The sequence below is a fragment of the Acomys russatus genome, chromosome 13 (assembly GCF_903995435.1).
Source record: "Acomys russatus chromosome 13, mAcoRus1.1, whole genome shotgun sequence".
NCBI classification, from domain to species: domain Eukaryota; kingdom Metazoa; phylum Chordata; class Mammalia; order Rodentia; family Muridae; genus Acomys; species Acomys russatus.
This window is the reverse complement of record NC_067149.1, coordinates 60,627,188-60,652,946: the sequence shown is the minus strand read 5'-3', so window position 1 is coordinate 60,652,946 and position 25,759 is coordinate 60,627,188. Positions and strand designations below refer to the sequence as shown.

At 41.7% G+C, this 25,759-nt stretch overlaps 1 protein-coding gene across 1 annotated transcript in view; it reads left to right on the top strand.

The window, feature by feature from the left end:
* Window positions 1-25,759, top strand: part of Slc15a5 (solute carrier family 15 member 5) — a 94,976-nt gene that overhangs the window by 14,938 nt on the left and 54,279 nt on the right. The window contains exons 3-5 of the mRNA XM_051154627.1: window positions 2,797-2,966; window positions 14,207-14,430; window positions 21,155-21,341. Of these exons, the coding sequence (XP_051010584.1) occupies window positions 2,797-2,966; window positions 14,207-14,430; window positions 21,155-21,341 (581 nt within the window). The remainder of the gene's footprint in view (window positions 1-2,796; window positions 2,967-14,206; window positions 14,431-21,154; window positions 21,342-25,759) is intronic.

Genomic DNA, 25,759 nt, shown 5'->3' with positions numbered 1-25,759 from the left:
GACAGAACACAAGACAGGAAGAAGGAGAGCAAGTCTTTGATCAAGCTCTCAAATTTTATTTTTCAGATAGAAGGTTTTATAAGGCAGGGGGCAGGGAAGCATATTGCTATGGTAACCCAGCTGCAGGCTATCTCAAGACTCGAGGAATTCCAAGCAGGTCACAATGTTCTGCCACAGCAAATATTTTGCTATCTTTATCTAATCTAACTGCTAAACTACAACAGGGTGGCTCCATCTAAATCTTATCTTTAGTCTAACTGCCGAACCACAACAGGGTCAGCTGGTTTCTGGTAAATGCTGGAGAGATAGAAACCTAGGCTTTGACAAGATGGCTGAACATTAGCCATATGGCCTACTGTCTCCAACACGACTGGAGGAGTATAGGGCAAATGAGGGTATATAAGATGTGGATTAGGGCAGTTGAAGTGAATAAGGATGGATGGAGTATATGAAGAATTGGTGGAGGTGGAAAGAAGATACATGGAGTATTAAAAGGGTGGGTGCAGGTGGATATGGGTTTGATGAAACAGGGTTGGATCGGCAAATGGGATACTGCAGTATGTCAATGGTGGATGGACAATAGAGTGGAGTGTGTGAAAGGAAGGTGTGGATGGTGGTGTCAGTGGAAGTGTACTGAGGAATGCACAAGTCAGGTAGAGTGGTAGATAGGAGGTAGATAAGGATAAGGCTGGCAAGTGAAAGGGAAATTGAAGGGGTAGACTTGTGTGTGTGGGGGGGGTGTGTATGCCCAAGGCCACGCTCACATGCCCGTGTAGGAGGTGGGCCAGAGTTTGGAGTGTGTAGAGGGGCAGTGACAGAGAGGATGGAAGCAAAGTGGATGGCAGGTGATCAAGGGAGGGGTGTGGAAGGAAACATGTGTGAGCATGGGAAAGAGGAGGAAGGGGTTTGGGTAGGAGGAAGGACAGAAGACAGGATGCTGGATGTCACTTGGGTGGTAGAGTGGTATGTGGATAGAGGTTAAGGAGGGGCAGACTAGGTGGGTGGAAGGAGTGGCAGATGGAGAGTTAGAAGGATTGTGCTCGAGGGTAAAGGGGTTTGTGAAGGAGAATTTAGGAGTATGAAACATGGTGGGGAGTGGGCAGGGAGGGAGGAGAAGGCACCAGGTAGCAGGCTGATGGGCGTGGTGATTTGCTGACAGGAGTGGGAATGGTCTGGAATGGTGTGGAAGACAGTGTGGGATCTGTTAGAAGAGTGGTAGGTGGAAAATAGACAGAAGGTGAATGGGGGCTGTGGGGAAAGAGGTGAACCAGGTTGATGGGGAGGGTTGCTGACAGGGAAGCTGGAAGAAGAGAGGGAGAGAAAGGAAGTGGGTGGGATAGAGAGGTAGAGAAAGGAACTGTTGTAGAAAGGAAAGATAAAGGGAAGGAGCACGTGACAAGATGAAGAGAAGGAGTGCAAAGGAGAGAAAGGGAGGAGAGGGAAAGAAGGGAGGGACAGGAAGGGAAAAGGAGAGACGCAAATGGAGAGAGGAGGTTAAATGGCAGGGAAGAATGTGAAAAAAAGAGCCAGGGATGGGTGGAGGGGGAGCGGAGGGGGCGGGACAAAGAAAGGGAAAGGCAGAGAGGAAAGAAGGGCAGAAGAGGAGGAATGGGAAGGCAGAGGAGAGGGGAGGGAAAGGAAGAGAGAAAGAAAAGGATTAATCGGATGGTGTGGTAGACAGACCATGAGGAACGCCTGTGGAGCATACTTCTGCACAGACACAAGCCCAAGTACAGGAACAACCCATGCCTCTCAAACAGACAACAGGACACAGATCCCCTGACCATGCATCAGAGTGAATGGAAAAGGATTCTGCAGAGTTAGCTGGAGTCCCCAGTCAGTGGACTTTAAGTTAATCATGGAGGAATTTAGTCATATAAACCTTTAAACTCTTACTAACAAAGCAAGTGCATGAAAGTGTAATTCTATTAGAATCTGCACAATTGAAATATAAACATGCACATAATAAAACTTCATATATGAGGGTGGCATCTGTACTTACATGAGTGTATTGTATTGTATTGTATTGTATTGTATTGTATTGTATTGTATTGTATTGTATCCCAACAACAGATTTTTAACTTCACGTGGTAAGAGTATGCCATTGAATTCCAAGCCAGTAGGGTCTAATGCTAAATGCAGCTCCAGTGAAAGGTTGGGAGGCGAGAGTATATTCCCAGAAATAATTTGCAAACTAAATTCCAACGCAGGAGGCTTTTTCTTGATGCTGTTCATTAGGAAGGGAGGTTTTGTTCAAACATCACTCCTTTCTTTGACTTAACGCCTAACCTGGCTTAAATAGGGTAATCCCGCATTGTCTGCACTTTTCTGTACTTAGAGATATTTTGTTCTTAAATGATAGATATTTTTCAGGCTCACCAGGGATAGATGACTGGTTAGGTACAGTCCTACCATTTACCTTTTTCAGTTGCTGGTGAAGAATACGCTGGACCTGCCTAGCCTGACCTTGATCCCATAAGGCTCCTGACATAAAACGCATGTTGCCCTGTTAAGGCAGAAAGGCAAAATCCACGTTCACTGCATCTGTTCTAAGCAGAAACGAGGACAAGGAAATGGCAAACGGCACAGTGGTGCTCCTGGGCTGATAAAGCAATGAGGAAACGCTGGGTCAGGGTGGTGGGGGTGGGGCAGCGACCGGGGGACGGGGGGGCCTGGGGTGGGGGCGGATACCTGGCATCTGTTCTTAGTCCCTAAGTGAAATAAAACACCCACAGCTCCATACCGTGATGTAGAATAACCGCTGGCACTTTTCTTGCCTCTCTCTCTGCACCCCAGGGCCTCGTGGTCCATGAACCTGAAAGCAGCTGTTGTCTTTCTGGGAATCTCCTGCATCCAGCACGTGGACACAGGAGCCCTTGTGGTCTTGCTTCCTTCTCTGTCCCTGTTCACCGCACTACTAATTCTTTACCTGAGGCACTGCGACCTGCTCTATCAGCCGGAGAAACGTGAGTCTCTTCCCTCCTTCTTATATTCCCTACAAGGTCTTCGCACTCAGAACTGCCTGGGTTTGCAGTTATTAGGCCAGCAGAGATCTATCTCTCTGTGCCTTCACCTCCCTAGCTCAGACCCCAGCTCCTGCTCTCAGCCACTCAACTGCACTCATGGTTTTTCTGTCCCACTCTGGATCTCACAAAGCGCAACTGCTCTAGAATTTCATTCATCTATGTCATGACATTTATATACATAATACACACTATCTGAATAATTATGTTAAATACTTTTTTTTAAATTGTTCTCAGTGCCATCATTGTTCATCGGTAGAGACAGGTATTTGTAGAGCAGAAAAGAATTACTTCAACTCTTTGTTGTTCGCTTTTTTTTTTCAAGGTAGGATTTCTCTGTGTAGCCTTGGCTGCTTGGACTTACTTTGTAGAGCAGGCTGGCCTCAGGTTCACAAAGATTCTCCTGCCTCTGCCTCCCCGAGTGCTGAGATTAAAAGTCTGCAACCCCAAACCTTCTATGAATTACTTCATCGTAATTTAAATTTTTCTTTTAAAATATATTTTGTGATGACAAGTTATCTTTATATTTTCTTTTTCAAACTGTTATCTTATTTTTATTTTTTTTTACATTCCAACAATTTCCACTCCTAGTTCCCCCTGCACTCCCCCGAGGGCCTGGTACAGACCCCACGCAGGCCCTGTGCATGCTGTTTCAGTCTCTGTGAGCACATGTGAGCCCTGCCTAGTTGACTGGGTGGTTCTCCTGGTGTCTTCCATCCCCTCTGACTCCTACACTCTTTCCTCCCGATCTTCTGTGGAGTACTGCATCTCCAGATCTCCAAGGGAAGGACCCAATGGAGACCTCCAATTTAGTCTCTCCACATAACATCTGGCTTTGAGTTTGCACCTGCTCCTCACCTTCTGCCAGAGGAAGCCTCTCTCATGATAACTAGAAAAGCAGGTATCTATAAGCACAGTAGAATATCATTAGGAATTATTTCATTGATTTTTTTTTTCCATTCGTGTTTGGTTCTACCCTACATCTCTGGGTTATCCAGTCTCCAGTTCCTGGCAGTCCAGGCAATGTAGGGAAACCAAACATAGGCTGTACGCTCCCACAGCTTTATACCACAATTGCCCCAGCACGTCTTTCTGAGTTTCACCTCTTGGAATCACATGCCCAGAAGTAGATCAAGTCCTCTTTTAACGTCTAAGAGTACTTCCTGCTCTTCTCCTCGACACCTGCCTTTCCTCTGCTCCCATCCCCAGTGTCCAGAAATTCCTCACTCACTCCTCATATTCATCAGTACCTATTTTCTTCTTTTATTTCAACTGTGGCCACGCTGATGAACGTGAGGTGACATCTCATCATGGTTTTGATGGGAATTTCCCAAATGATGAATGATACAATCTTGTCAATGTTTATCTGCCACTTTTAGACACTGTCTAATAAATTACCTGTTCAAGTCCTTTGTCCATTTTTAAAATTGGGACATTTGAGTCCAGCTATTGTCAACTGTGGAGGTCTATTATATACTAAATATTGACTTTCCTTATATTGAATGTATAACTTACAGTCAATTTCTTCCATTCTACACTTTGTCATTTTGCCTTATTCACACTGTTTGCTTTGACATGCAGTTTTTACTCAAAGGTTAAAAGTAAAGGGTTGGAAAAAGACACACTATGCTTACTTGTAGGAGTAGCTGCATTAATTCTACACAAAACAGACCCAGGGATATCAAAAAGGCTTAAAGAAAAGGTTTTATACTTGTCAAATGAACTGGTTTTTTTAAATATTTTATTATGTTTTTGTTTTGTTTGTTTGTTTTTAAACAAGGCCTAACCATCCTTAATAAGTCTATACTTAGGGCGAGGATGGCTCAGGGAATGAGGGCTCTTGCCTCAAGCTTGACCACCTGAGGCCAGTCCTGAGAACCTTCATGCTAGGAGAGAATTGATTCCCACAAGTTGTCCTCTGATTGTCACATGTGATCCCTGGCATATCACATACACACACAAATGCACATGCACACTCATGCACATACACATGTGCGCACACACACACACACACACACACACACGCACACACAGTGTTGCCATGACCTCTATTAATTGAGTTAACATTTTAACAATACTACAACTTCCTACTAACAATCATCGGATTTTTTCCTATTTATCAGGTTCTTCTTAAATGTGTTTATTTACTTTTTCTGAAACAGGAACTCATGTAGCCCAAAAAGGCCATGAATCAATTACATAGCAAAGATAGCTTGAAGTCCTGATCTTCCTGCTCCCAACTGTGCTTTCACAGTTATTTCTGAATCTGTATCATCTTTGTGTGTGCTATGGTAACATTCTTTAAGAGCAATTATTGTTAGTATCTAAGCTCACAGTCACGTTTTGATCATTAATTCTGCTTTCTCATTTATTTACTTTTATTACTTATTTATGTGTGTACCAGTGTGAGTGTATGTGCACATGTGTGCAGACACCAACAAAGGGCAGAAGAGGGCACTGGATCCTGTGCAGCTAGAGTTAGAAGTGGTGCGGCTGAGCCATCAAACAGGGCTAAGAACAGGACTCAGATGCTGCAGAAGAGTCACAAGCACTGTCAGCTGCTGAGCCATCACTCCAGTCTGATCAGTAATCAGTAATTTTGAATCTGGAAATTTTACAGAATTCACTAATTAGCTCTCACGTGTGCGTGTATGTCGTGGTGTGTTTGGAGATTTCACAAGCTATTGGTACAGTTAAGATCTCTCACCTTAGAACAATGTTTTTATTCATTTCCTAGAACTCTGGATACACTTCTCCTTCTCCTTCTCCTTCTCCTTCTCCTTCTCCTTCTCCTTCTCCTTCTCCTTCTTCTTCTTCTTCTTCTTCTTCTTCTTCTTCTTCTTCTCCTCCTCCTCCTCCTCCTCCTCCTCTTCCTCCTCCTCCTCCTTCTTCACCCTCCTCCTCCTCCTTCTTCACCCTCCTCCTCCTCTTCTTCTTCTTCTTCATCTTCTTCCTCTTCCTCTTCCCCCTCCTCCTCTTCCTCCTCCTCCTTCTTCTATCTAATTGATCAAATCCTGACCTTCCCCATTGCGTTCAGTAATGACAGCAACCCCCTAACCCCTTGCCCTGACCCTATTTCTGGCCTGTGGAAAAGCCTTCAGTATTCCTTATTGATTGTTAGCTGTAGGTTTCCCACATAGTTGGCAAGTGTTATCATTCAAGAGTGCTAAACTTTGTCAAAAGTTTTTCTGCGTCATTGAAATGACTATGTCTGTTCTTCCTTCCTTCCTTCATCCTTCATCTTGTTAACGTAATGTATATTTTAAATGTCAAGCCATCCTTGCATTCTAGATATAAATTCCCTTTCTTGTGGTATACAGTCCTCTTACTGTTTTCTTGAGTTTGGCTTCCTGGCATTTTGTTTAGGGTTTTTTTCATCAGCGTTCAACAGGGATTCTAACTATTTGGAGTTGTCTTGTTGCATCTTTGCCTGGGTTTGGTACCAGGCTAATCCCTCACCTCACAGAACATCTTGACATTCTCTTTCCTTTTAGACTCTTCTATAGAGTCTGTAAAAGATTAGCATTAATTTGTCATTACTTCTTTACATGCTTGGTAGAGTCCTTCAGCGTTGGAACTTTATTTACCATGAGATTTCTGATACAGCCTCCGGCTCCTCCCTAGTTAGAAAGTTTTCAGGTTATTTATGATTAAATGCTAAGAGCTTGTGTGGTTCTAAGAACCTTAATGATTTCTTCTCAATCACACAATCTGTCGGTCCTCAGTTGCTTACACTACTCTCAATCTTACTTCTGTGACATCGCTTTTAGTATAGTTTCCCTGTGTCTTTCATTTCCAGTTCTGGCTATGTCACTGTTTTCTCTCCCACCCCTTCATGCCACATAAGAGTTTGTCTATTTTTCTGGTGTTTACAGGAGCAAAAGTTAGTTTCCTTGGGTTTTGTTTATTTGGTAGGTTTTTGGTTTTTGTTTGTTTTGTTCTTTTTGTTTTTTAGGTTAGTTTTGTTTGTTGGTTTTTATTTTGGTTTTTTTTTTTTTTTTTTTTTTTTTTTTTTTTTTTTTTTTTTTTTTTGGAGGGGTTCTATCATTTTCTCTACTTCATCTGACATTGAGTTTAGTTTGCCCTTATTTCTTTAGATCCTTGAAGTGTCAGCTTAGGTTATGATCTGAGATCTTTCTTCCTTTCCAGTGGCCCTAGGCTTTACCCTTGGATCTCACTATTTTTGCTGAATCCCACAAGTTTTGCTCTGCTCTATTTGTCCCCAAACCTTTTCTAAGTTCTTTTGATTTTTTTTTTCCCTAACTGGCTGCTTAAGAGAGGCTTGTTGGCAGGGGGATCTGTGAGTTCAAGGCCAGCCTGGTCTACAGAATAAGTTCCAGGACAACCAGAGCTACAGTGAAAGCCTGTCTTGAAAGAAAGAGAGGCTTGTCTTGTAGGCCCTCCATATCTTTAGTGTATATATTTATCCATTATCTATGATAAGAATTCCACATTTTATTTCTAATGTATAATGTGTTATTTTCCATGTGTAAGTTTTTGCTTTCCCTAACATGGTTGTACTTAATGGTTATAATTACATTCTTCTACTCCCTCCCTTGCTTGCTATAGATTTTGAGCTGTAGTAAAATAATTTTACTCTAAGGTTGCAAAGGAATTCATCTATACTTTTCTTGTAGTTTTTATATTGCAGTTTTTGTCTTTATACCTCTGAACCACAGGAGATTATATTAGAATAGACTTTAAGAAAAACACATCCTATCTCTATATTATTATCAAGTTATTCCAATCTTTTATTAGGAAGTCCCTGTCTTTGATCTTGATTTTGTGTGTTATCCTCATTGCATCTTAAAGCTTGGAAATTTCTTCCCCCCCCCCCCCCCTTGATACTTTTGCTTATTTATTTTGAGACAAGACATTTGTATGGTATCCAAGTCATTCTCACATGCCTATACAGAGATGACCCTCCCATCTCAGCTTCCTTGAGCAGCATTACTAAAGGTGCATAGCTCCACACTGCTCCACTCCTGCATTTCCTGTTTCCCAAAATGCACCACAAAGCTGTAGAATTTTGGAAATTTCTCTTGTTCCTCTGATCAGTCTTCTGTTCATTCTGCTTAATCCTGCCTTCTTCTCCCACCTCTCTTGTTCAGCTATACAGTCACCAGCAGTAGCACCATCATGAGTTAAATTATTTACTAATCTCACTCACCAGTGTCACACCACCCATCGTTGTCACTCAGTAGAGAGTCACCCTCCAGTATCACTCACCAACGTCACTCACCACTGTCATCAGCATCTCTCATGAACATCATTCTCCGAAGTCACTCGCCAGCATCATTCAGCTGTGTCACGTGTCACTTTATTTCTACCATGTGCCAGTGAAGCAGGTGGGAAAGGCAGCCTTAGTGCTTTTCAGACTAGGCTCCATGCGTCCTGTCTCTGCTCCTGATGTGCCTTAAGCTTATTATTTCTGTTGCATTTACCAACTTGTTCAAACTGCCTTTCCCACAGCCCATAGTTAGAGACTCCTGTTTCTCATAACACCCAACGTGGAAAAGGCTCGGGGCTCCTTATTGTTCACCAGGGCACAGAAGCGAAGATCTAAGAGGTTGAGATGACTCTTTTATGACGAAAACCCCACAGAGGTTAACAGAAATGAAAACAGACCTTTGTGTCTCAGAGCTCTGGGGTCTGTGGACCATCGCTTTGTGGTAACCAACCAATGTCGCCCATACCCAAAAAGATGTGTTTGTTGATCTCAAATAGTAAACAAAGGAGAGTAATGTAAAATTTAGGCTTTTAATTTGAAACTATGTTCCAAACATGTTTTGGAATTTTGAATTACACAACAACTACAGGCTTTTGTGGCTATGCATATACACACAAATACACATACATAGGGGAGGTATTACCTGGGTAGTATTGCTAATTGCCTACAATATACAAGGCCCTGGGTTCAATCCCCCAAGTACTTGGTGGGGAGGGAGAAGGAGAGAGGAAAAAACACATACATGGGAGAAATTTGCAATCCCAATATTTCAAATTCTAGGCCAGCCTGGTTACATAATGATACTCTGCTTCAAACAAACAAACAAACATGAAAAATAAGCATGCATGCAAACACACGCACACACACACACACACACACACACACACACACACACTTTGGTTTCACATTTTCCAAAGAACAATTCAGCATGTATCCATTTGCCTCCCAAAAACTCTATTTGAAAAATATGATTATCTGAAAAAAAGAAACACTTTCCTTCAAGTCATACAGATCCTGAAAATCAACTGCAATTCTTGCTAACCTGGTGGAGTCCACAAATTGCTTATTTTATCGTACATTAAGGTGATTCTCTTCGCTTATTAACAAGAAAAGAATTTCATATGCTACAATAACACAATTAGTCTGGAAGACACTCCTTGGTGGCTAATTCACAAAAGTCTCTCTGCACAATGACTCTCTGGGAGTGGATGCTTTGGGTTTTTTTTTCCTAGATGGCTTTGTTTGTGGTGTCTACTTTGCTGGATCACCCAATGATTGTAAAGTAAGGCTCTATCTTTCCCCAGCAAAGGATATAATCCTTATTTTGGCTTCTTCCTCTCTGATGACTAAATTGGAAATCTCTCCAAGCTATAATTCAAAGCCATGGGTGACCTTAAAGAAATGGTTTTTTTCTATGCTACCTTTTATCTTAAGGTAACTTTTCAAATGTAGACCATGCATTCCATTATGTTTAGCTGTCAAGCACGCCCTTCATTTGCATTTCTTCTCACTGCTATAATTTTGAGAACTGGCAGGTGACCAAAGGAGAAAAAATATGCCTCTACCATGGAGAGCGCAATGTAGGCGGGTTTTTTTATTATTATAATTAACTACCATAGAGATTCATGATTAGATCAAGGTCAGAGGAGCAGAACATCAGAGCCAAGGACTTAAAGGTACAAAGAATAGAAAAATGGCTTCCTCAAAAGTTTAAAAAAAAAAAAAAATAGTAATAGCTACCATCCTTGGGTTTTGCAATAAAACACTTAAAATGGCTCATCTGTTTTATTTTAGAATGTGTATGTCTGCTGTGTGTGTCCTGGGCATTCAAGCCAGAACTTCACATCTGAGCTGAAATTTCATTCCCCTCTCTCTTCTCTCCTCTCTCCACTCTCCTCTCTCTCTGTCTCTTTCCTTCTCTCTCTCTCTCTCTCTCTCTCTCTCTCTCTCTCTCTCTCTCTCTCTCTCTCTGTTTTGGTTATGCCCCCTGCTTCCTCTCTCTGCTCTGCGTGTAGGAGTTACAGCGACAGTGGAGTTTTCTGTAAAGTCTGAATCTCCATGACACAGTCATCTGGATGGTTGATGAAAGCTTTCTCTTAAGCCTAATGGACTAAGAGTGGTGCAGCAGGTACGTGTAGGTGACTTCAACAGTGGGAACCACAGTGATGGGGACAGCCGCCATGCCCCTGGCAGACACTTTGTCTAACAGCTTCCTTTTCAGAATGACTTCTAGAGCAGCCAGGCCGTCAGATTAGGGCTCTCTCTTGCTGTGTCCCTTCCCTCTTCTACTTACAGCACTTCCCTGCCTCTGGCTTTCCTCTTTTACCCATTGATAACTTGATGATGACTGAGGCCCGAGGTTCCTTGCAAGAACCATGCCTCTTCTCTATGCATGCCTTTCTCTGAGAGCATCCATAGGCCCATGCCTTTAGTGGTACCCATGGGCTTCTCAGTTCCACATCCATGTATCGTGCCAATACACTGCATTTTCATCAGAGTCATGCAAGATTTTCCTGCTTACATCTCTGAGACCACAAAGATGACTTGGGGATTTGTGAACCTTGCTCACTGCCATAATGCCAGAGACAAAGACAGGCCCTGCCTCACAGGAAATAAGTTGACTGAAGCAGTGATCCTGTTCTCACTTCTTGCATTGGGTACCTTTCTGTATCTGCAGGGATTTTAGAGATTAGTGTCATTTATTCATTTCCTGGCTTGGGGCCACATTGGTTTTCTTGTTTTGTCCCATGTATCAGATACAATTTTCTTTCATTGTGACAACCTAGTCCACAGAGCCATGCTGCTGACCTGAAAATCATCACCACTATGAAATAAAAGAAATACAGTGAAGATGCATGTGGAAAATTGTGGAAAACTACATTTGATATCTGGTGGATCTAATAACAAGCTATAAGGGCATATTTTTATGTCTATTTTATATTTAAAGTTTAGTGTATGTCACAAACATGTTGACAATCATACTTGAGACTTTTCTTTGTTTTCTAAGACCGGTGCTCATAACCCTTCTGCTTCCACCTTCAAATGCAGGGATTACAAGCATCTGGGAGATTTTTCTAAACTGATTTGTTTTTTAAAGATTAGTTCATTTTAAGTTTTATCTATATTTGGGTCTATGAACTGTAGTATATTTATCCTGCACTATATGACTAAAATCCACTCATAAGTGAGTCCATGTCATGTGTATCTTTCTGGATCTGGGTTACCTCACTCAGGATGATCTTTTCTAGTCCCATCCATTTGCCTGTAAATTTCATGATTTCTTTGTATTTAAAAGCTGAGTACTATTCCATTGAATAAATGTACCACAGTTTCTTTATCCATTTTTCAGTTGAGCGACATCTAGATTCTGGCTGTTACAAATAAAGCTGCTGTAAACATAGTTGAGCAGGTGACCTTGTGGTATCGTGGTGCATCTTTCGAGTCTATGCCCAGGAGTGGTATGGCGGAAAGACCCTGAATTTATAAACATTGGAGAAAAGTGGAAAAAATCTTTAGAAACTAATGCTTTGTCTGGGCATGGTAGTGCATGCCTTTAATCCCAGCACTCAAGGAGATAGAAATAGGTAGATTGCTGTAAGTTTGAGGCCAGCATGTTCACAAAAGGAGTCCAGGACAGCCAAAGCTGCATAGAGAAACCCTGTCTCTAAAAGACAAGAAACAAACAAACAAACAAACAAACTAATGATTTGACTCCTACAAATAATTACCATTTAATGATAAAGCCTATCTAACAATTTATCATCATTTGGGATCAAAATGAATCATAACCTTGCTGTCTACCTAGCACTGTTTTTGTTTTGTTTTTGTTTTTTGTTTTTTGTTTTTTTTTTTTTTTTTTTGAGTTTTTTTAATTCAAGAGTTGATCAGTGTCAAAAACTATCAATTCCTATTTATGTAAGAAAATGCCATTTTCAAAAGCAAATTAGGAAGGGATGAATTTATTTCAGCTTACATGTTCCCATTAAACTCCATCACCGAGAAACCTCAAGGCAGGAACCTGGAGGCAGGAACTGAGGCAGAGACCGTGGAGGCGTGCTGCTTACTAGCTTGATCCTGGTGGGTGTCTCAGCCTGCTTTCCTACATCACTCATGACCACAAGATCTGGGGTGATACCATAGCCCACCTCGAACTGGGCTCTCCCACATCAATCAACCAAGAAAATGCTCCACAGGCCAATCTGGAAGGGGCATTATCTCAATTGAGACGTCCTCTTCCCAATGACTCTAGCTTGTGCCAGGCTGATGTAAAACCAGCCAGCACTAAGCAGACAGACTGTGAGTTGAGGAGCAACACAAGCAAGAATGTTAGAAAATGTCAAGGTTAAGTTACCCAGCCCAGACCTGGTCACGTCCAACCTCTAGACTTCATCAGCACACATCCAGTTCTCGTTTGACTTAAACTTTAAGGAAACTCACTGAACTAGCCCGGAACACTTCATGATTGACACAGTTTCCTTATTACTCCTCTAAGAAACACAAGGCTGGCTTCTTTCTGCTTGGCCTGACCAATCCCAGGCATTAGTCTGTGCCTCGGAACAGCGGCCAGGAAGAGGTGACAAGGACTGTGGATCTGAGCTTCTCTCCTGTCAGCAATTATCCCAATGCTCTTCCATGTGACCTAAAAGCACTTCACAGAGGCCACCAGAGAGCCACAAGTATAATCATTCTCGGTCACTACCAATTTGGGCTGGATTTGATTCAGTGACTTGGGGTGAAAGGGTGCATATTCAATTACCCGGCCCCCAGCTCCTCAATTAATCAAAGGCTGACATGATCAGCCTATTACAAGTCTTACGGAAAAGATCAGATGGAATCAATACAGCCAACTTTATAACCATAGAAAGCAATGCTGATAAATATTCCTTATTTAAATATAACAACCAATACTTAACAGCAATGAAATGATTTTGGCTACCACTTATACTATCCAGAATTGTCTTATGAAAATTTGGACACAATAAAATGACACTCAACTTGTATTTGGAGTGCCTCTGGCTAACTTACAGGGAAAACCCTCAAATGTGTTCATGTGTATTGTACCATTTTTCCTGTAATCAAAATTTTGTGTCCATAATTTGTGGAAATATTTGTCTGGTCAAAGAGATTGTTATGAAATAGTGTCACAATCAAGATGACACAACTATACTACACAGTATGGGTATCTTCCTTCTCATGGTAGCAGGACTCCTAATAGAGAAAGAGAAAATGTACAATCTACAATCATAAAAGAAGCCAACTGTGAGGCTCAGATAACTGGGACTAGGCAACTGCTAGTCTGAGGTAATACATTTCTAGTGCTAACATGTTCTCTCTGTCAGCTGGGAGGAGCCTACTGGAAAAGCCGACTAACACAGCCTGAATTCTTAGTAACATTGTCAACATTCATAAAGATATTTAAAGAATTCAACATTTAATTTTATGTCTGAAATTCAAGCATTAAAATCAAAAAAAAAAAAAAAAGAAGAAGAAGAATACATTTGCCTTCATCTCTGTGTCAAAATAAAAAACCAACCACTATCTGCCAAGTAAAAGGAGGATTATTTATATTTTACAAGAATGGCCCTGGTTCTTGAGTAAAAGATATAAAAGAAAGCCAGGTTCTCTCATTCATTAATAAGCAAAGTTAGAGACTTCTAAGAGACTTTGAAATTCTCTACTCTGGCGTTGTATTTTGTCACCTTCTTCCTTTTCTAATGTGTCACCATTGATCTTACCTTTTTCATTTTTCACATCAGCTGTCAGGCACCGCCCTGGGCTGGTCATCAGAAATCCATCCTGCCAGCAGCTCCTTTGAATCCAACCCCTCAGGTGTGGAAAACTTCTGTGCCACTTTCACCACCTCTTGTTCTTTGGAGTTAGTGCTTGACTCGTGTCTTGGGAGGGCTGAAGAACCAGCTCTGTGCTAATACATATTACCTCCAACGCTCCGCAGATTGCTCCCTCCTGACTGTCTCCAAAATGTTTGTTACGTCCCTGAAAACATGCTGCCTGCCATACTGCCACCTTGGTCGAAATGGAACAACTTGGTTAGGCCACGCCGTGGAAAAACGTGGTGGATGCCGCAGTGAACTCCGGGAGGAAGAGATAGAAATTGTCTTCTCTACCCTTTTGCCTTTCTTCGGCTTCCAGATCATACACCGAATGTGCCTTATGCAGGTAAGGGCGATGCCAACAACCAGGCAACCTCGTGCATTTTCATCTTGCACCTAGTCACTTTGGGCCTTGCTGTGATGGAAGGAACTTAAGAGAGGAGGGGTCTGTTTGGGCTCACAGTTTGAGTGCACACTGCCTGTTGCGGTGAGGAAGGAACAACAGCAGGAATGCGAGCGACATGCCTGGTCACAGTCCTCAGACAGGAAGTAAGGCTGGCTCTAGGAAACCCCACTTACTCCATCAATGTACCACCTCTTAAGTTTCCACAGCCTTCTCAAACAGCGCCACCATCTGGAGACCAAGGGTTCAAACAGATGAGTCTTTAGAGAGACATTTCACAGTCAAACCACAACAGCCCCAGCAGTCCCTTTCAAACGCTTTACTGAGCCCTTGTCCCTACCTTCTGAACCACGCAGCCTTAGTTTTGAGAGCTCAGCCAGGGCAAGCTGAAAGCCATGGAGGAGCCCCTGGGCAGGATCAGTTCTGTAGGAGTGGCCAAGGGTGGCCAAAGGTGCAGACAGTGTCTCTTAGCGTGCACACCCCTAAGGTTTAAAATCTCTTCATGACAATTCCAGACCCAGAGGCAATTCCCAAGCAAAAGATTTCGCCTCCCCGCTCATTAAACCTTTAGAAAGCATCCCTAACGAGCCAACTGCGTCCCACCTTCCCTAACTTTTCAAGTGCAAGTACTAATGAGTAAACGATTCTCTTCCCACTCACATATTATTCTTCAGGGAATCAGTCCTTATGCTGGGAGGAAATCAGAGAGAGTTAAAAACAAAACAAAACACTAAGCCCACAGTGTCTTTTGTAGATATATGTGATTTTAAACAAATCGATATAACTATGGTCAGAGACCAAGTTATTTATGGAGCAGAAGGAGATGGTTATGAAAGTCTTTGAACAAACGGAGTACTTTTCCTGACAGCTGCCCCAACCCAACTTAAAACTTAGCAAGCTAATGAGAGAAGTGTATGCATCTGTCACAAAATGATAGAGATGGAGGAAAACAGCCTGTCCAACCACAGCTTCGTTTGCTAAACAAGAGATGTGCACAGAAGTTAAGTGGTTTGGGGGTGAGAGGATAAAGTGGCCTGTCATCTAACAGCGGTGGGAGAGGAAAAGGAAGAGCCCCTTGACTGTCAGAACGCCCGGTGCCTGCTCTTTTAAGCCTGACGTGGTTAAAAGAGAAAAGTTCACGTTAGGCTCATGTGTTTGAACATTTGGCCACTGCTGGTGGGTGACTGCCTTTGGGGAGACAGAGCCTTGGTACAGAAGTAATTAATCCCTGGAGTGTGGGGGGGAGGGGGCCCTTAGGGGGCGGGGCCACAGCCAAACTCCATTTCAGTTCTGGTTCTTTCTCTGTGTTTCCCTGTGGTGGTAAATCTGTGGCCAGCAGCCTCCTGTTTGTGCCACACCGTGTCAGGATTCTTAACCCTTACCCCACTGTTACAAACCCCTCTGGAGTCCTAAGTAAAAATAAACCTTCTCGTAGTAAAGTAGGTTTGGGTCCTGGTGTTTTATCACAGCAAGAGAAAAGTAAATAATGTGCCAGGCAAACTATTGCCTCCAAGACAAACTAAGTCCACGACCTATTTTTAAAATAGTTATTATTGGGGCTGGAGAGATGGCTCAGTGGTTAAGAGCACCACCTGCTCTTCCAAAGGTCCTGAGTTCAATTCCCAGCAAACACATGGTGGCTCACAACCATCTATAATGTAACCTGGTGCCCTCTTCTGGCCTGCAGGTAAACAAGCAGACAACGCTGTATACATAATAATAAAATAAATCTTTAAAAATAAAATAAAATAGTTATTATTGTTACATGTGCACAAATGTGTGAGGAGATACAACATGGCTTGGTGCTCATATAGACATCAGAGGACAACAGAAGTTGGTTTTCTTCTTCTACCTTTATCTGGGCTCTGGGGATTGAGCCAGATCAGCAGATTTGTGTGGCAAATGTGTCTATCCTTAAAGCCCTCTCTTGGTTCTGTTTTTCATCTTTGTCTGTAGACCAAGCTGTAATGGTTTTGATATTTTCCATCACTGGGGAAAAAAAGAGTAGTTGGTGGTACTTAAAAGTTATATGGAAGTTAAATTTTAATGTTCACAAATAAAGTTTTATCAGAACACTTCCGTGCCCAGCAGTTTGTTATCTGTGGCTGCTCATGTTTAAAGGTGGCAGAATTGCAGTGTCACCAAAGAACTTTTGTGTGGACATCTTCATCATCTGAACCCTTACAGAAAGATTTGCTAAGCCCTGATGCAAACAGTGCATGATAGCTATGCAGACTGGGGGAGCTTTCCTCATTGCAGAAATAGTAACAGACACCAGCACAAGACACAGCAGAAGCCTTCTCCACTTACATGTGCGCTGCTGGGAAGGCTCCTAGACCTGAGAAAAGAATGGTGACTGAACAACTAAGCAGTCCATAGCTAGTCAAAAACCATTCTGTGCCAAGAGCACAGATTCTGAACTCATTTTCCTGATGAAGCAGCAACTTGTATTTCTCTCTATTCAGTCCAGGCTTTTTCTGTGAATTATTTTATACTTTGCATTTTGATATATGTACAATACATTTCAGTAAACTTTTATTTTTTTATTTATGTACAAATTTGGTTATAGTCACATCTCTTATTACCTGCTCTGGTCCCCTCCCACTTGTTGCTGTCCCTTTCCTCTCTTTCTCTTGTTCTTTCTCTCTGTGCACACACACACACACACACACACACACACACACACACACACCAGTGAGCTATCTTTCTCATGGGTGAGGGGTTATTTACAGGAACATGGATTGGCTGTACAAGTAAAGAAAAAGTTGTTAAGCTAAACTTTAAGGAACAGATGCCTAGTTTACTGAATAAAAACAAACAAAAACTTAAGTATTTATTGATTATGATGCACCATAGCTTCTTAAAGTTGACTTCTAAATATCTACATTTATTTGATGGAGATGTATGCTTCCCATGGCCTGTGTGTGGAGATCAATGATAATGTGCAGGATCATTTCTCATGTGTTACCATGTAGGCTTCAGCTGAGCCAACTCACCAACTTGGCTTCTGAATATCTAATTTAATCCTCTCAGGAATACTGCACAGCCACCGTGACTGTCACAAATGAGAGGCTTAGAGTCTGAGTGTAATAAGCACAGTGCATTAGGGAGGTTGTAGCAAGAGGATTGCTGTGAGTTCAGTGCCAACCTGGGAGACACAGTAAGCTCAAGGCTAGCCTGGATGCCTGCCTCTACTTTGAGACCTCATCTTTAAATAAATGTCTAAGATTCTAGGGAATAGAAAAGTTAAGCAACTGTGAACTTGTTGGCATATGGCAGTATGCTTGCCATTACTTAAGGCTGTTATCAAAACCTATTAACATGACCCTCTGTTGGAGGTTGGTCTGGTTGCTGCCCAAATAAGCAGACTCACATACCCCAAGATGTTTGTAACCTTGCCTAAAACCTTGTTCCTATTTGACCAATAAAAAGACAACACATCTGGTCAGGGTAAATGAGATAGGCATGGCTTGTGTGCTTTGAGGAGAGAGACCAGAAGAGATGAGAGGAGATGAAGGAGGAAGAGTAGACGAAAGGAGGCTGGTACCATGGGTTAAGTGCAGGAAGAAGCACATGGCCAGCGTGGATGGAGATGTGGCCCATATGGTGATAATTAGCAAGTATTTTGGATTATAGATGGGAGGTAGATCAATAGAAATTACTAGAAGCAGAGGGCATGGGATTAGGTCAGGGTATGGGATACCTGCCCCTATATGGGATGTAGTTTAGGGGATTAAAATCTGCCCTGCCTCAGTGAAGGAAGGCTATTTTAAAATATAACAAGTGTCTGTTTTATTGATAGGGGTTAGAAAAACACCATCATAATAATAACTATAGTGCTAATTATAAACATTAGGCCCTACTTATAAATTAATAGCAACACACCTCTCTTACACCTGACTAAATATCCTTAATATAAACTATATAGATATCAAAATGACATAGTGATGTTTCACTAGAAATTGGAGGAAAATGTTAGAGCCTGCTTCTCCAGGTGGGCCAAGGAAAAGTCCATCAGGACAGGTTGAGACTAGATTTTGCCTCCAGATGAAATAATCACTAATACAAAGGCAATCAAAGTGCCAGGAATAAGACATCCCAGAATTCCATGTTTTAAATTTAGTAGCAATTATTGACCTTCATGTCGAAGTCATATATTTAAAATATGTTGATATTAAGGCCAACAAGATTGCCATTTGACATTAGGACCACTCAAAGGTGAAAATGAATCTCTATTGACAGCAATTACTTCTGAATACTCAGAGGCCTGTGCGAAATAAAAGTATTTAAAATTTTAAAAGGGGGAGGATTTCAGAACTTGAGGCAGAAGCATAAATGATTTCAAGCTTTCAAGGCACCACAGCCTTTCCTTGGATTAGGCAATATATTAATATCGCTTCACTAAAGATTAATGACACATTTGCAACATTATTAAGTTAACAGGTTTCAGTGTCTGTGATTCATGCCGATAATAACTTCATTCCTATTAACAATAATTCTCATTTGAAATCGGTAACAGAAACTTGCTCTGATGCTGGGAGCCATTCAGCGTTACACTTATTCATCTGCCAGCGCTTCTTACACAGCATATCCATCGTTCATTTCCCTTTGATTGGGGTGTGTGTGTGTGTGTGTGTGTGTGTGTGTGTGTGTGTGTGCGCGCGCGCGCGCGCGCGCGGGTGCGCGCATCTGTGTGTCTGTGTGTGTGTGTGTGTGTGTGTGTGTGTGATAATTGTTTGAAAGCTGAGCAGAAACCCTTTCCCCTTGCTGTCTGTACCCAACCAAAGAAACCCTTGTTTATTATCCCCAGTATCACATAAAAGGCAGGCATGAGGGAGGGGATAAATTATCAGCAGGATGTGCTTTATGTAGATAGGGTGAAGTTATATGAAAACGTGGTTCAGCCCTATGTCTGACCAGATAACAGAGCAAGAGATGCCTTTTATCATTGGTCAGTTTATTAACAGCTGCACAGACTCTGTTGACACCCCTTACAATCTCCTAGTTTGTAAAACTAGCCTGAGAGAATGAGTGGGGTCAGAGAGAGGCTATGATGTGGGTGTCTGAGCAGAGTGGCTCTCCTGGGATGATGGGAAAGCATGCCTCTCACTTCAGTTCTAGTACTGTATGAAAAGCAGTTTGTGAAGTCCATTCCTCAAGGGGGAGCCAGGAAGGCCTTTACTCTATGCCTCTCAATGGCATTGTGTGCTCCTGGGGATCAAAGATATCGTATGTGCCACTAATGACACTTAGAAGCAGGAAGCAATGGCCCTGTCAGGTGTGATATGTTTTGTTTCTGATATCATGACCCACCAGAGGCTTGTACCACAGGAAGAGCCCAGACGCTAGTGTTATGGGTTTAGTTAGCGTGGGGATTGATTTCCTTGATTATGGAAAGATTCTTGTGCTCCTTTGAGACTGTGAGGTGGAGCAAAAAAAATTTTTTTTTTAATTCTGTCATCTTACGTGTTAATATATAGAGACTTTCCCACACAGCTTCTGACAAGGTTGGTTAGTATGTCAGTCACCTTTCTTATTTCTGTGACCAAAAAATCAACACAAGCAATTTAAAGGAGAAAGGGTTAATTTTGGTTCCCAGTTCAAGAATGTTCACAGGGTTATGACAGAGAAGATATGAAAAAGTTGGTCACACTGCATCTGCAGTCAGCAAACTCAAATCAGGCAGGAATTAGAGACAGGCTAGCAAACCTCAATGCCCACCCTCATGTTGTGCACTCTTCAGGGTTTCACAACCTTCCAAACAGCACCAGGCCCTGGGGACCAAACATTTAAGCACAACTCCATTGGGGGGAACAGGACATTTCATGTGGAAACCGCAATAGTTAGCACATCACAATCAGTTTAAAAGTAAGTAACAGGGCCAAAGAAAGATGATCCAGCCATAAAGAACACTTGTGGCTCTTGGGGGAGACCCAGGTTCAACTCACAGCACTCATGTGGTGTCTCACAACCATGTGTAATTCCAGGTCAAGAGGGATCTTATGCCCTCTTCTGGCCTCTGTGGGTACTGCATGCACATGGTGCACAGACTAACGTGCACACAAGTGCCCGTACACATAAAATAAAAGTTTAAATGAAAACAATTAAAAGGAAGCATAAACACAGAAAACTTTGTTCTTGCCTTTTTTTTCTTGTTGCTTACCTGAGGCTAGAAACAAAGCCCATGTGGGAAGCTCACAGAGATAGCCCACAGCATCTCCTCCTCAGCTCTTCCCCAGAAAAATAAACTCTATTTTCTCATCAAACTAGATGTCATTTAGGAATTCCATTCTAGCCTCTCCTATTTGCTTCATTATAGTGAAAACAGAGGCCCTTCACACTTTCTGGTGGGTTTGCTCTAATGTTCATGAAAGCTTTGTCAATGTGAGCATGACTGGATTCTTCCCTGTGGCCTTGATAACAGAGCCCAGGAATATTATGAAGATGAACAAAATGACAAAGCAATGGTTTCTGAATCAGTGGATTTTAACAGAGCCTCTGAGGTCGCAGATCTTTTGTCAGCTCATTGATAGGTCTTGAAAAACTGTGTGATGTCTGTGTCACCTCTCATAGAGTAAACATGAAGAGGAAGGGATTTTATAGAGTGCAGTCCCTTCGAAGTTAAGCCACTACCTCAGCGCCTACCTCTTCTCTTCCTCAAATGCAGATTCCTTCAGGATATTATCTTCAGAGCATGAATTCCAACAGGAACTTGGGTGGATTTCCTGTGCCGATTGCACTAATGAATGCCATTAGCATTCTGCCGTTATTGATTCTGCCTCCCTTTATGGACTGCTTCAGCCATCGTCTACTTTCTTCTATGAGAGACGGACCATTCCTGTCAGCATGCATTAGTAAGTACAGCATAGGATTCAGGGAATTGTTCACAACTCAAAAACAAAAAGACTCTGTTAAAATAGCTTTATCTCCCCAGGAGGTGCACAGCTTCTACAAATGTCAAATATATATATATATATATATATATATATATATATATATATATATATATATATATATATATATATATATACACACATTTATGAGTGGTAGCATTCAGGTCCCTGAATCTTTACCCAAGCATCGACATGATGTCTTCAACCTATCTGTTTAGCCTCTTCAGAAGACACACCTGATATAAAGAGACAGTGAAACTCCAAACACCGCTAAATGAACTTTCCTTCAGTAGCACTGTCCTCACTCCGAAGTCAGTTCTTAACGTGTTCTTAAAGAGAGATGAGTCTCAAAAAAATTAATGGTTTTAATTTCTGAACCAGTAACAAAACTTTATTAAAAATTAGTACTGTGAGCACAGAGATATGGCTCCAGAGTGCTTGCCTAACATGAATAAAGCCACGGGTTCTGTCTCCGATCCTGAAAGTGAAAAATAAATTCTCTGATTCACAGCCCCTATATTCTTCAGATAGTGAGGAGTACAGCAATGGCTTTCAAGGTGAAACAATTTAAGATAGCTTTGTTAGGGCACACGCAATAAGCCATAAAGTAAAACTCATCTGGCTAGTGGAGAAAAGCCAATGTCGTCCATTCTGATGGTTCTGTTCTCTCAGCTTTGTTCAGTAGGGCATTGTCAGGGAACCACAGGACACATGTGACAGTGACACCTGCATATCTTCTGCCACTGAACAGCCACTGCATGTCTTAGAAACGCACACCTAAGCTCCCCTGTCTGCACTTTGCTTGGAGGCCCATAACTTACATAAATATGGGGTGACTTTGTTTTGTAAGACTTGAAAGCATTCTGCATGCCATGGGTGCCTAGAGCTCAGCCCTGATGCTCAGTGGAAGCCTTACACTGCTAGTGATTATGGGCCATTTGCAGAGGACACCACTTATCCATTGTTAGGCAAAACAATAAACAAGCAAACTAGAAACTCTTGGGAAACATCACATAGGACAAAGGAACATGGTAGTCGGCAGCTGGGGTATGATTCCCTGGAAAGCGTTGAGGTCACTTCATCTGGCTGGTTGGCCTGCTCTGTCTCTCCTTAAATACCAGAGGCCTTGCTCTTCTGGCCAGGCACACTTCCTGCTCTTTCTCTGTACAGGAATCACAGCTCTCTGTTTCCTCAAACCCATGCACACGACTCTGCCAACCCTCTAAAACACAATGTGTTCAGTTTCGGTTAGAACTCAAGGTGGCTAAAATCAGCATTATTGCGGTCATCCTCACTTCCTGAGACCTACATATGGTGCACGAGTTTCCAGAAGTTACTTTCTCACCAAGGAGGTCTGTCACTATTCTAGTAGCATTTAGCAAAATATAAATCTTAATTTTTTTCCTTACAATCTCTGAGCTTTAAATGTGCTTTTTATGTCTGCTAATGAAGAAATTCAAGGAAACAGTATTATGTAGAGAAGACCCTGGATTCTCTTCCAAACTCTGAAGACACAAATGAAATGTGTTTGACTTTTATGAACTCACTATTGAAACAGAATAAAGCAGCATACACGAGGGTCCATTGATGTTACAAAATGTTAGAAACCTTGGAGTCTTCTGCAAGTATCATGAAACTTCCCAGGCAAAGCTGCCAAAATTATTCATGAAAAATTTAAATCTGCCCCACTTTAAGAAAACAGACCAACAACACAGCTTCAATGGCTTAATTAGAAATCCTTCCTAAGAATAAAGTATTTTAAGTTCAGCTTAAATTTGTGGAACTTTCTCTATGATGTGTTTGAAATTGTGGCTATTCTACAAGGTATGCTCTCATGGATAAAGGTGCCAGAATTATCTAGTACAGCATTTGATGTTGTTGATGAGCTAAATTATCCCTCTGCAAAATCAGTAACAAGAAAGACCTATTGGGCAGGAGAAAATAAAGCTAGACTCACTTCAAAGGAAAGTGAGTCCACTGGGTATGAAATAGTGAATTCAGTTGTTTCTAAGCCAGACTCCATTCATTCATTCATTTGCATACTTGTTTCACTCATTTGCATACTTGTTCACTTATTTGCATAATGTTTTGCTATGGGAATATAAACATATGATGATATGCATCTTTTAAACTAGATATTTGGGTAGGTTTTCCATATTCTGGTTATGATTATGGAAGATTAACAAGTTTCACCAGGACATGAAAGCCAAACCAAGAGAACTTTCTGATACCAATTTACATAATTGAGTCAGTCTAACACTAAAATTTCCTTTTACTTTGAACTCAAATGCCTGAAAATATGAGCAAAGTATACATATATATAAATTATAAATGGGTATAGTTTAATGAGTTCCTAGTTTGAACATGGGCATATCATGTCCATATTACATTTAGATGCATGATAAACTATAATTTAATATACCAAACTCATCACAATAGTGTCACTTAAATTTAAATTCAAGTGTTTTAATTCTGTGGCCATTATACCACTATTACTATTGTTATCATTGGAATTATTAGTATTATTTCATTATTCAACTATATGTGCCTATTACATTATAGAAGTTAAATCATCAGCATTAATTTGAAATCTTTACTGCTAATTTCAATTAGCCATGGAAAGGAAGTTAGATGCCACTCTGCTGGTTACTTTTCTTGAAGTGTGACAAAGTCCTGGTGAAAGCCACACATAGGAGAAGGGACTTATTTTGGCTCACACCTCAAGGGAATACAGCCCTTTGTAATGGGGATGGTATGGTGACAGGAGAATGAAGCACTGGGTCATACTGTACCACAGAGAACCAGAGGGAGGGGATGCTGACACTCAGCTCACTTTCTTCTTACTCAGCCTGGGACTGCAGCCATGGACTGGTGTTGCCACGTTGGAGGTTTGCCCTAGTTACCTTTAACCGCCATCTTGGCATAGCCTGGAGCTTACAGGATAAAGCTCTGTTGTGAAACTGCCTGATCATGTTTGCCTTCTGGAATGTCTATAAGGGATTGTCTTGACAACTAATTGATGTAGGAAGCCTTCATCAATTGCAGGCAGGAGCCATCCTTAGGCAGGTAGTCCTGAGTTCTATAAAATAGCTGGCAAGTAGAAGCCGTGAGTGAGGCAGCCAGTGACATGTCCCATGGCTTCTGCTTCAAGTTCCTGCTACAGCTTCCCACAGTGATAAACTGTGACGTGGTGAATCAACCATGTTGATTCTTTCCTACCCTTGGCTGCTTTTGGTCATGTTGTTCGTCCCAGCAACGTAAGGAAACTAGAGTAGGACAGGCCCAGAATGTCCACTTCAGACATACCCAGAGGTTTGTTTCCAGTAAGATTCCAGATGTTGCAGTGTTGATAGCAAGCGTGATCTAACAACTGCTCTTGTTGCTATGATAAGCAATGGTTCCTTACATTGTCCTACTCCTTACGATGTCCAGTTGCTCCCCCTTCAGGAGCTGTCACAGTCAAGAGAAGTAAGTGGTGAAGACAAAGACGATGTTTGAGAGGCAGAATCACAACCCAGCCTTTTGGGAGATGGAGAAATCTCACCTCACTGGCCAAACTTGATAGTTAAGAAATCATTTCATTCACTTATCTCATAAACACTGCTATGAAAAGGATTTCTAATGCACAATATGAACTGCGGAGTTTGTCTTCAAATAAAAATCACAAAGTATGTCAGTCATTAACAGCATCTCCAGGGGTTGGGGATGAGGCCCAGTAGTTGGTAGGGGGCTTGTCCAGCATGCACAGAGCCCCTGATTTGATCCTAAGCACATCATAAACCAAGCATGGAGATGCCTGCCAGCAACCCTAGCACTCAAAAGATGAAGGCAAGATAAGGAGTTCAAGGTCATCTTCAGCTACAGAGTGAGTTCGAGGCCAGCTTGGGATACATGAGATACTATCAAGACAAAAAAACAAAACAACAGGACTTTACATCTTCCACAGCTGTGCCAGGCAAAGCCTTGATGTGCTGATAGTATTTACCTAGATTATATTCCCTACTATTGCATTGCACAGGTGTATCTACGTACAGATAAAACTTAATCTACCAAACTTTTAAAGTTGGTAACATCACCTGTCATATATAGCCATATTTTGTTTCAGACTTTGACCATACAAAATTGCTTACACATGAATATTTCTTTCTTTCTCATTGATTACATAGATTACATTCCTGTTACCTGTGTCATTCAGTAGTGAGGGTTGATACACGCCACTATTAATATGATTAAAGTGAGCCCACGTAAGATTACTGATAGGTCCCACACAAAGCCTGTGCACAGAATTCTCTTGGTTTTGATGTACATTTAACTTGAAATGCAGTCATACAAATATATTTAAATACCTGTAAGATCTACTTTAAAATAACCTTAAATTT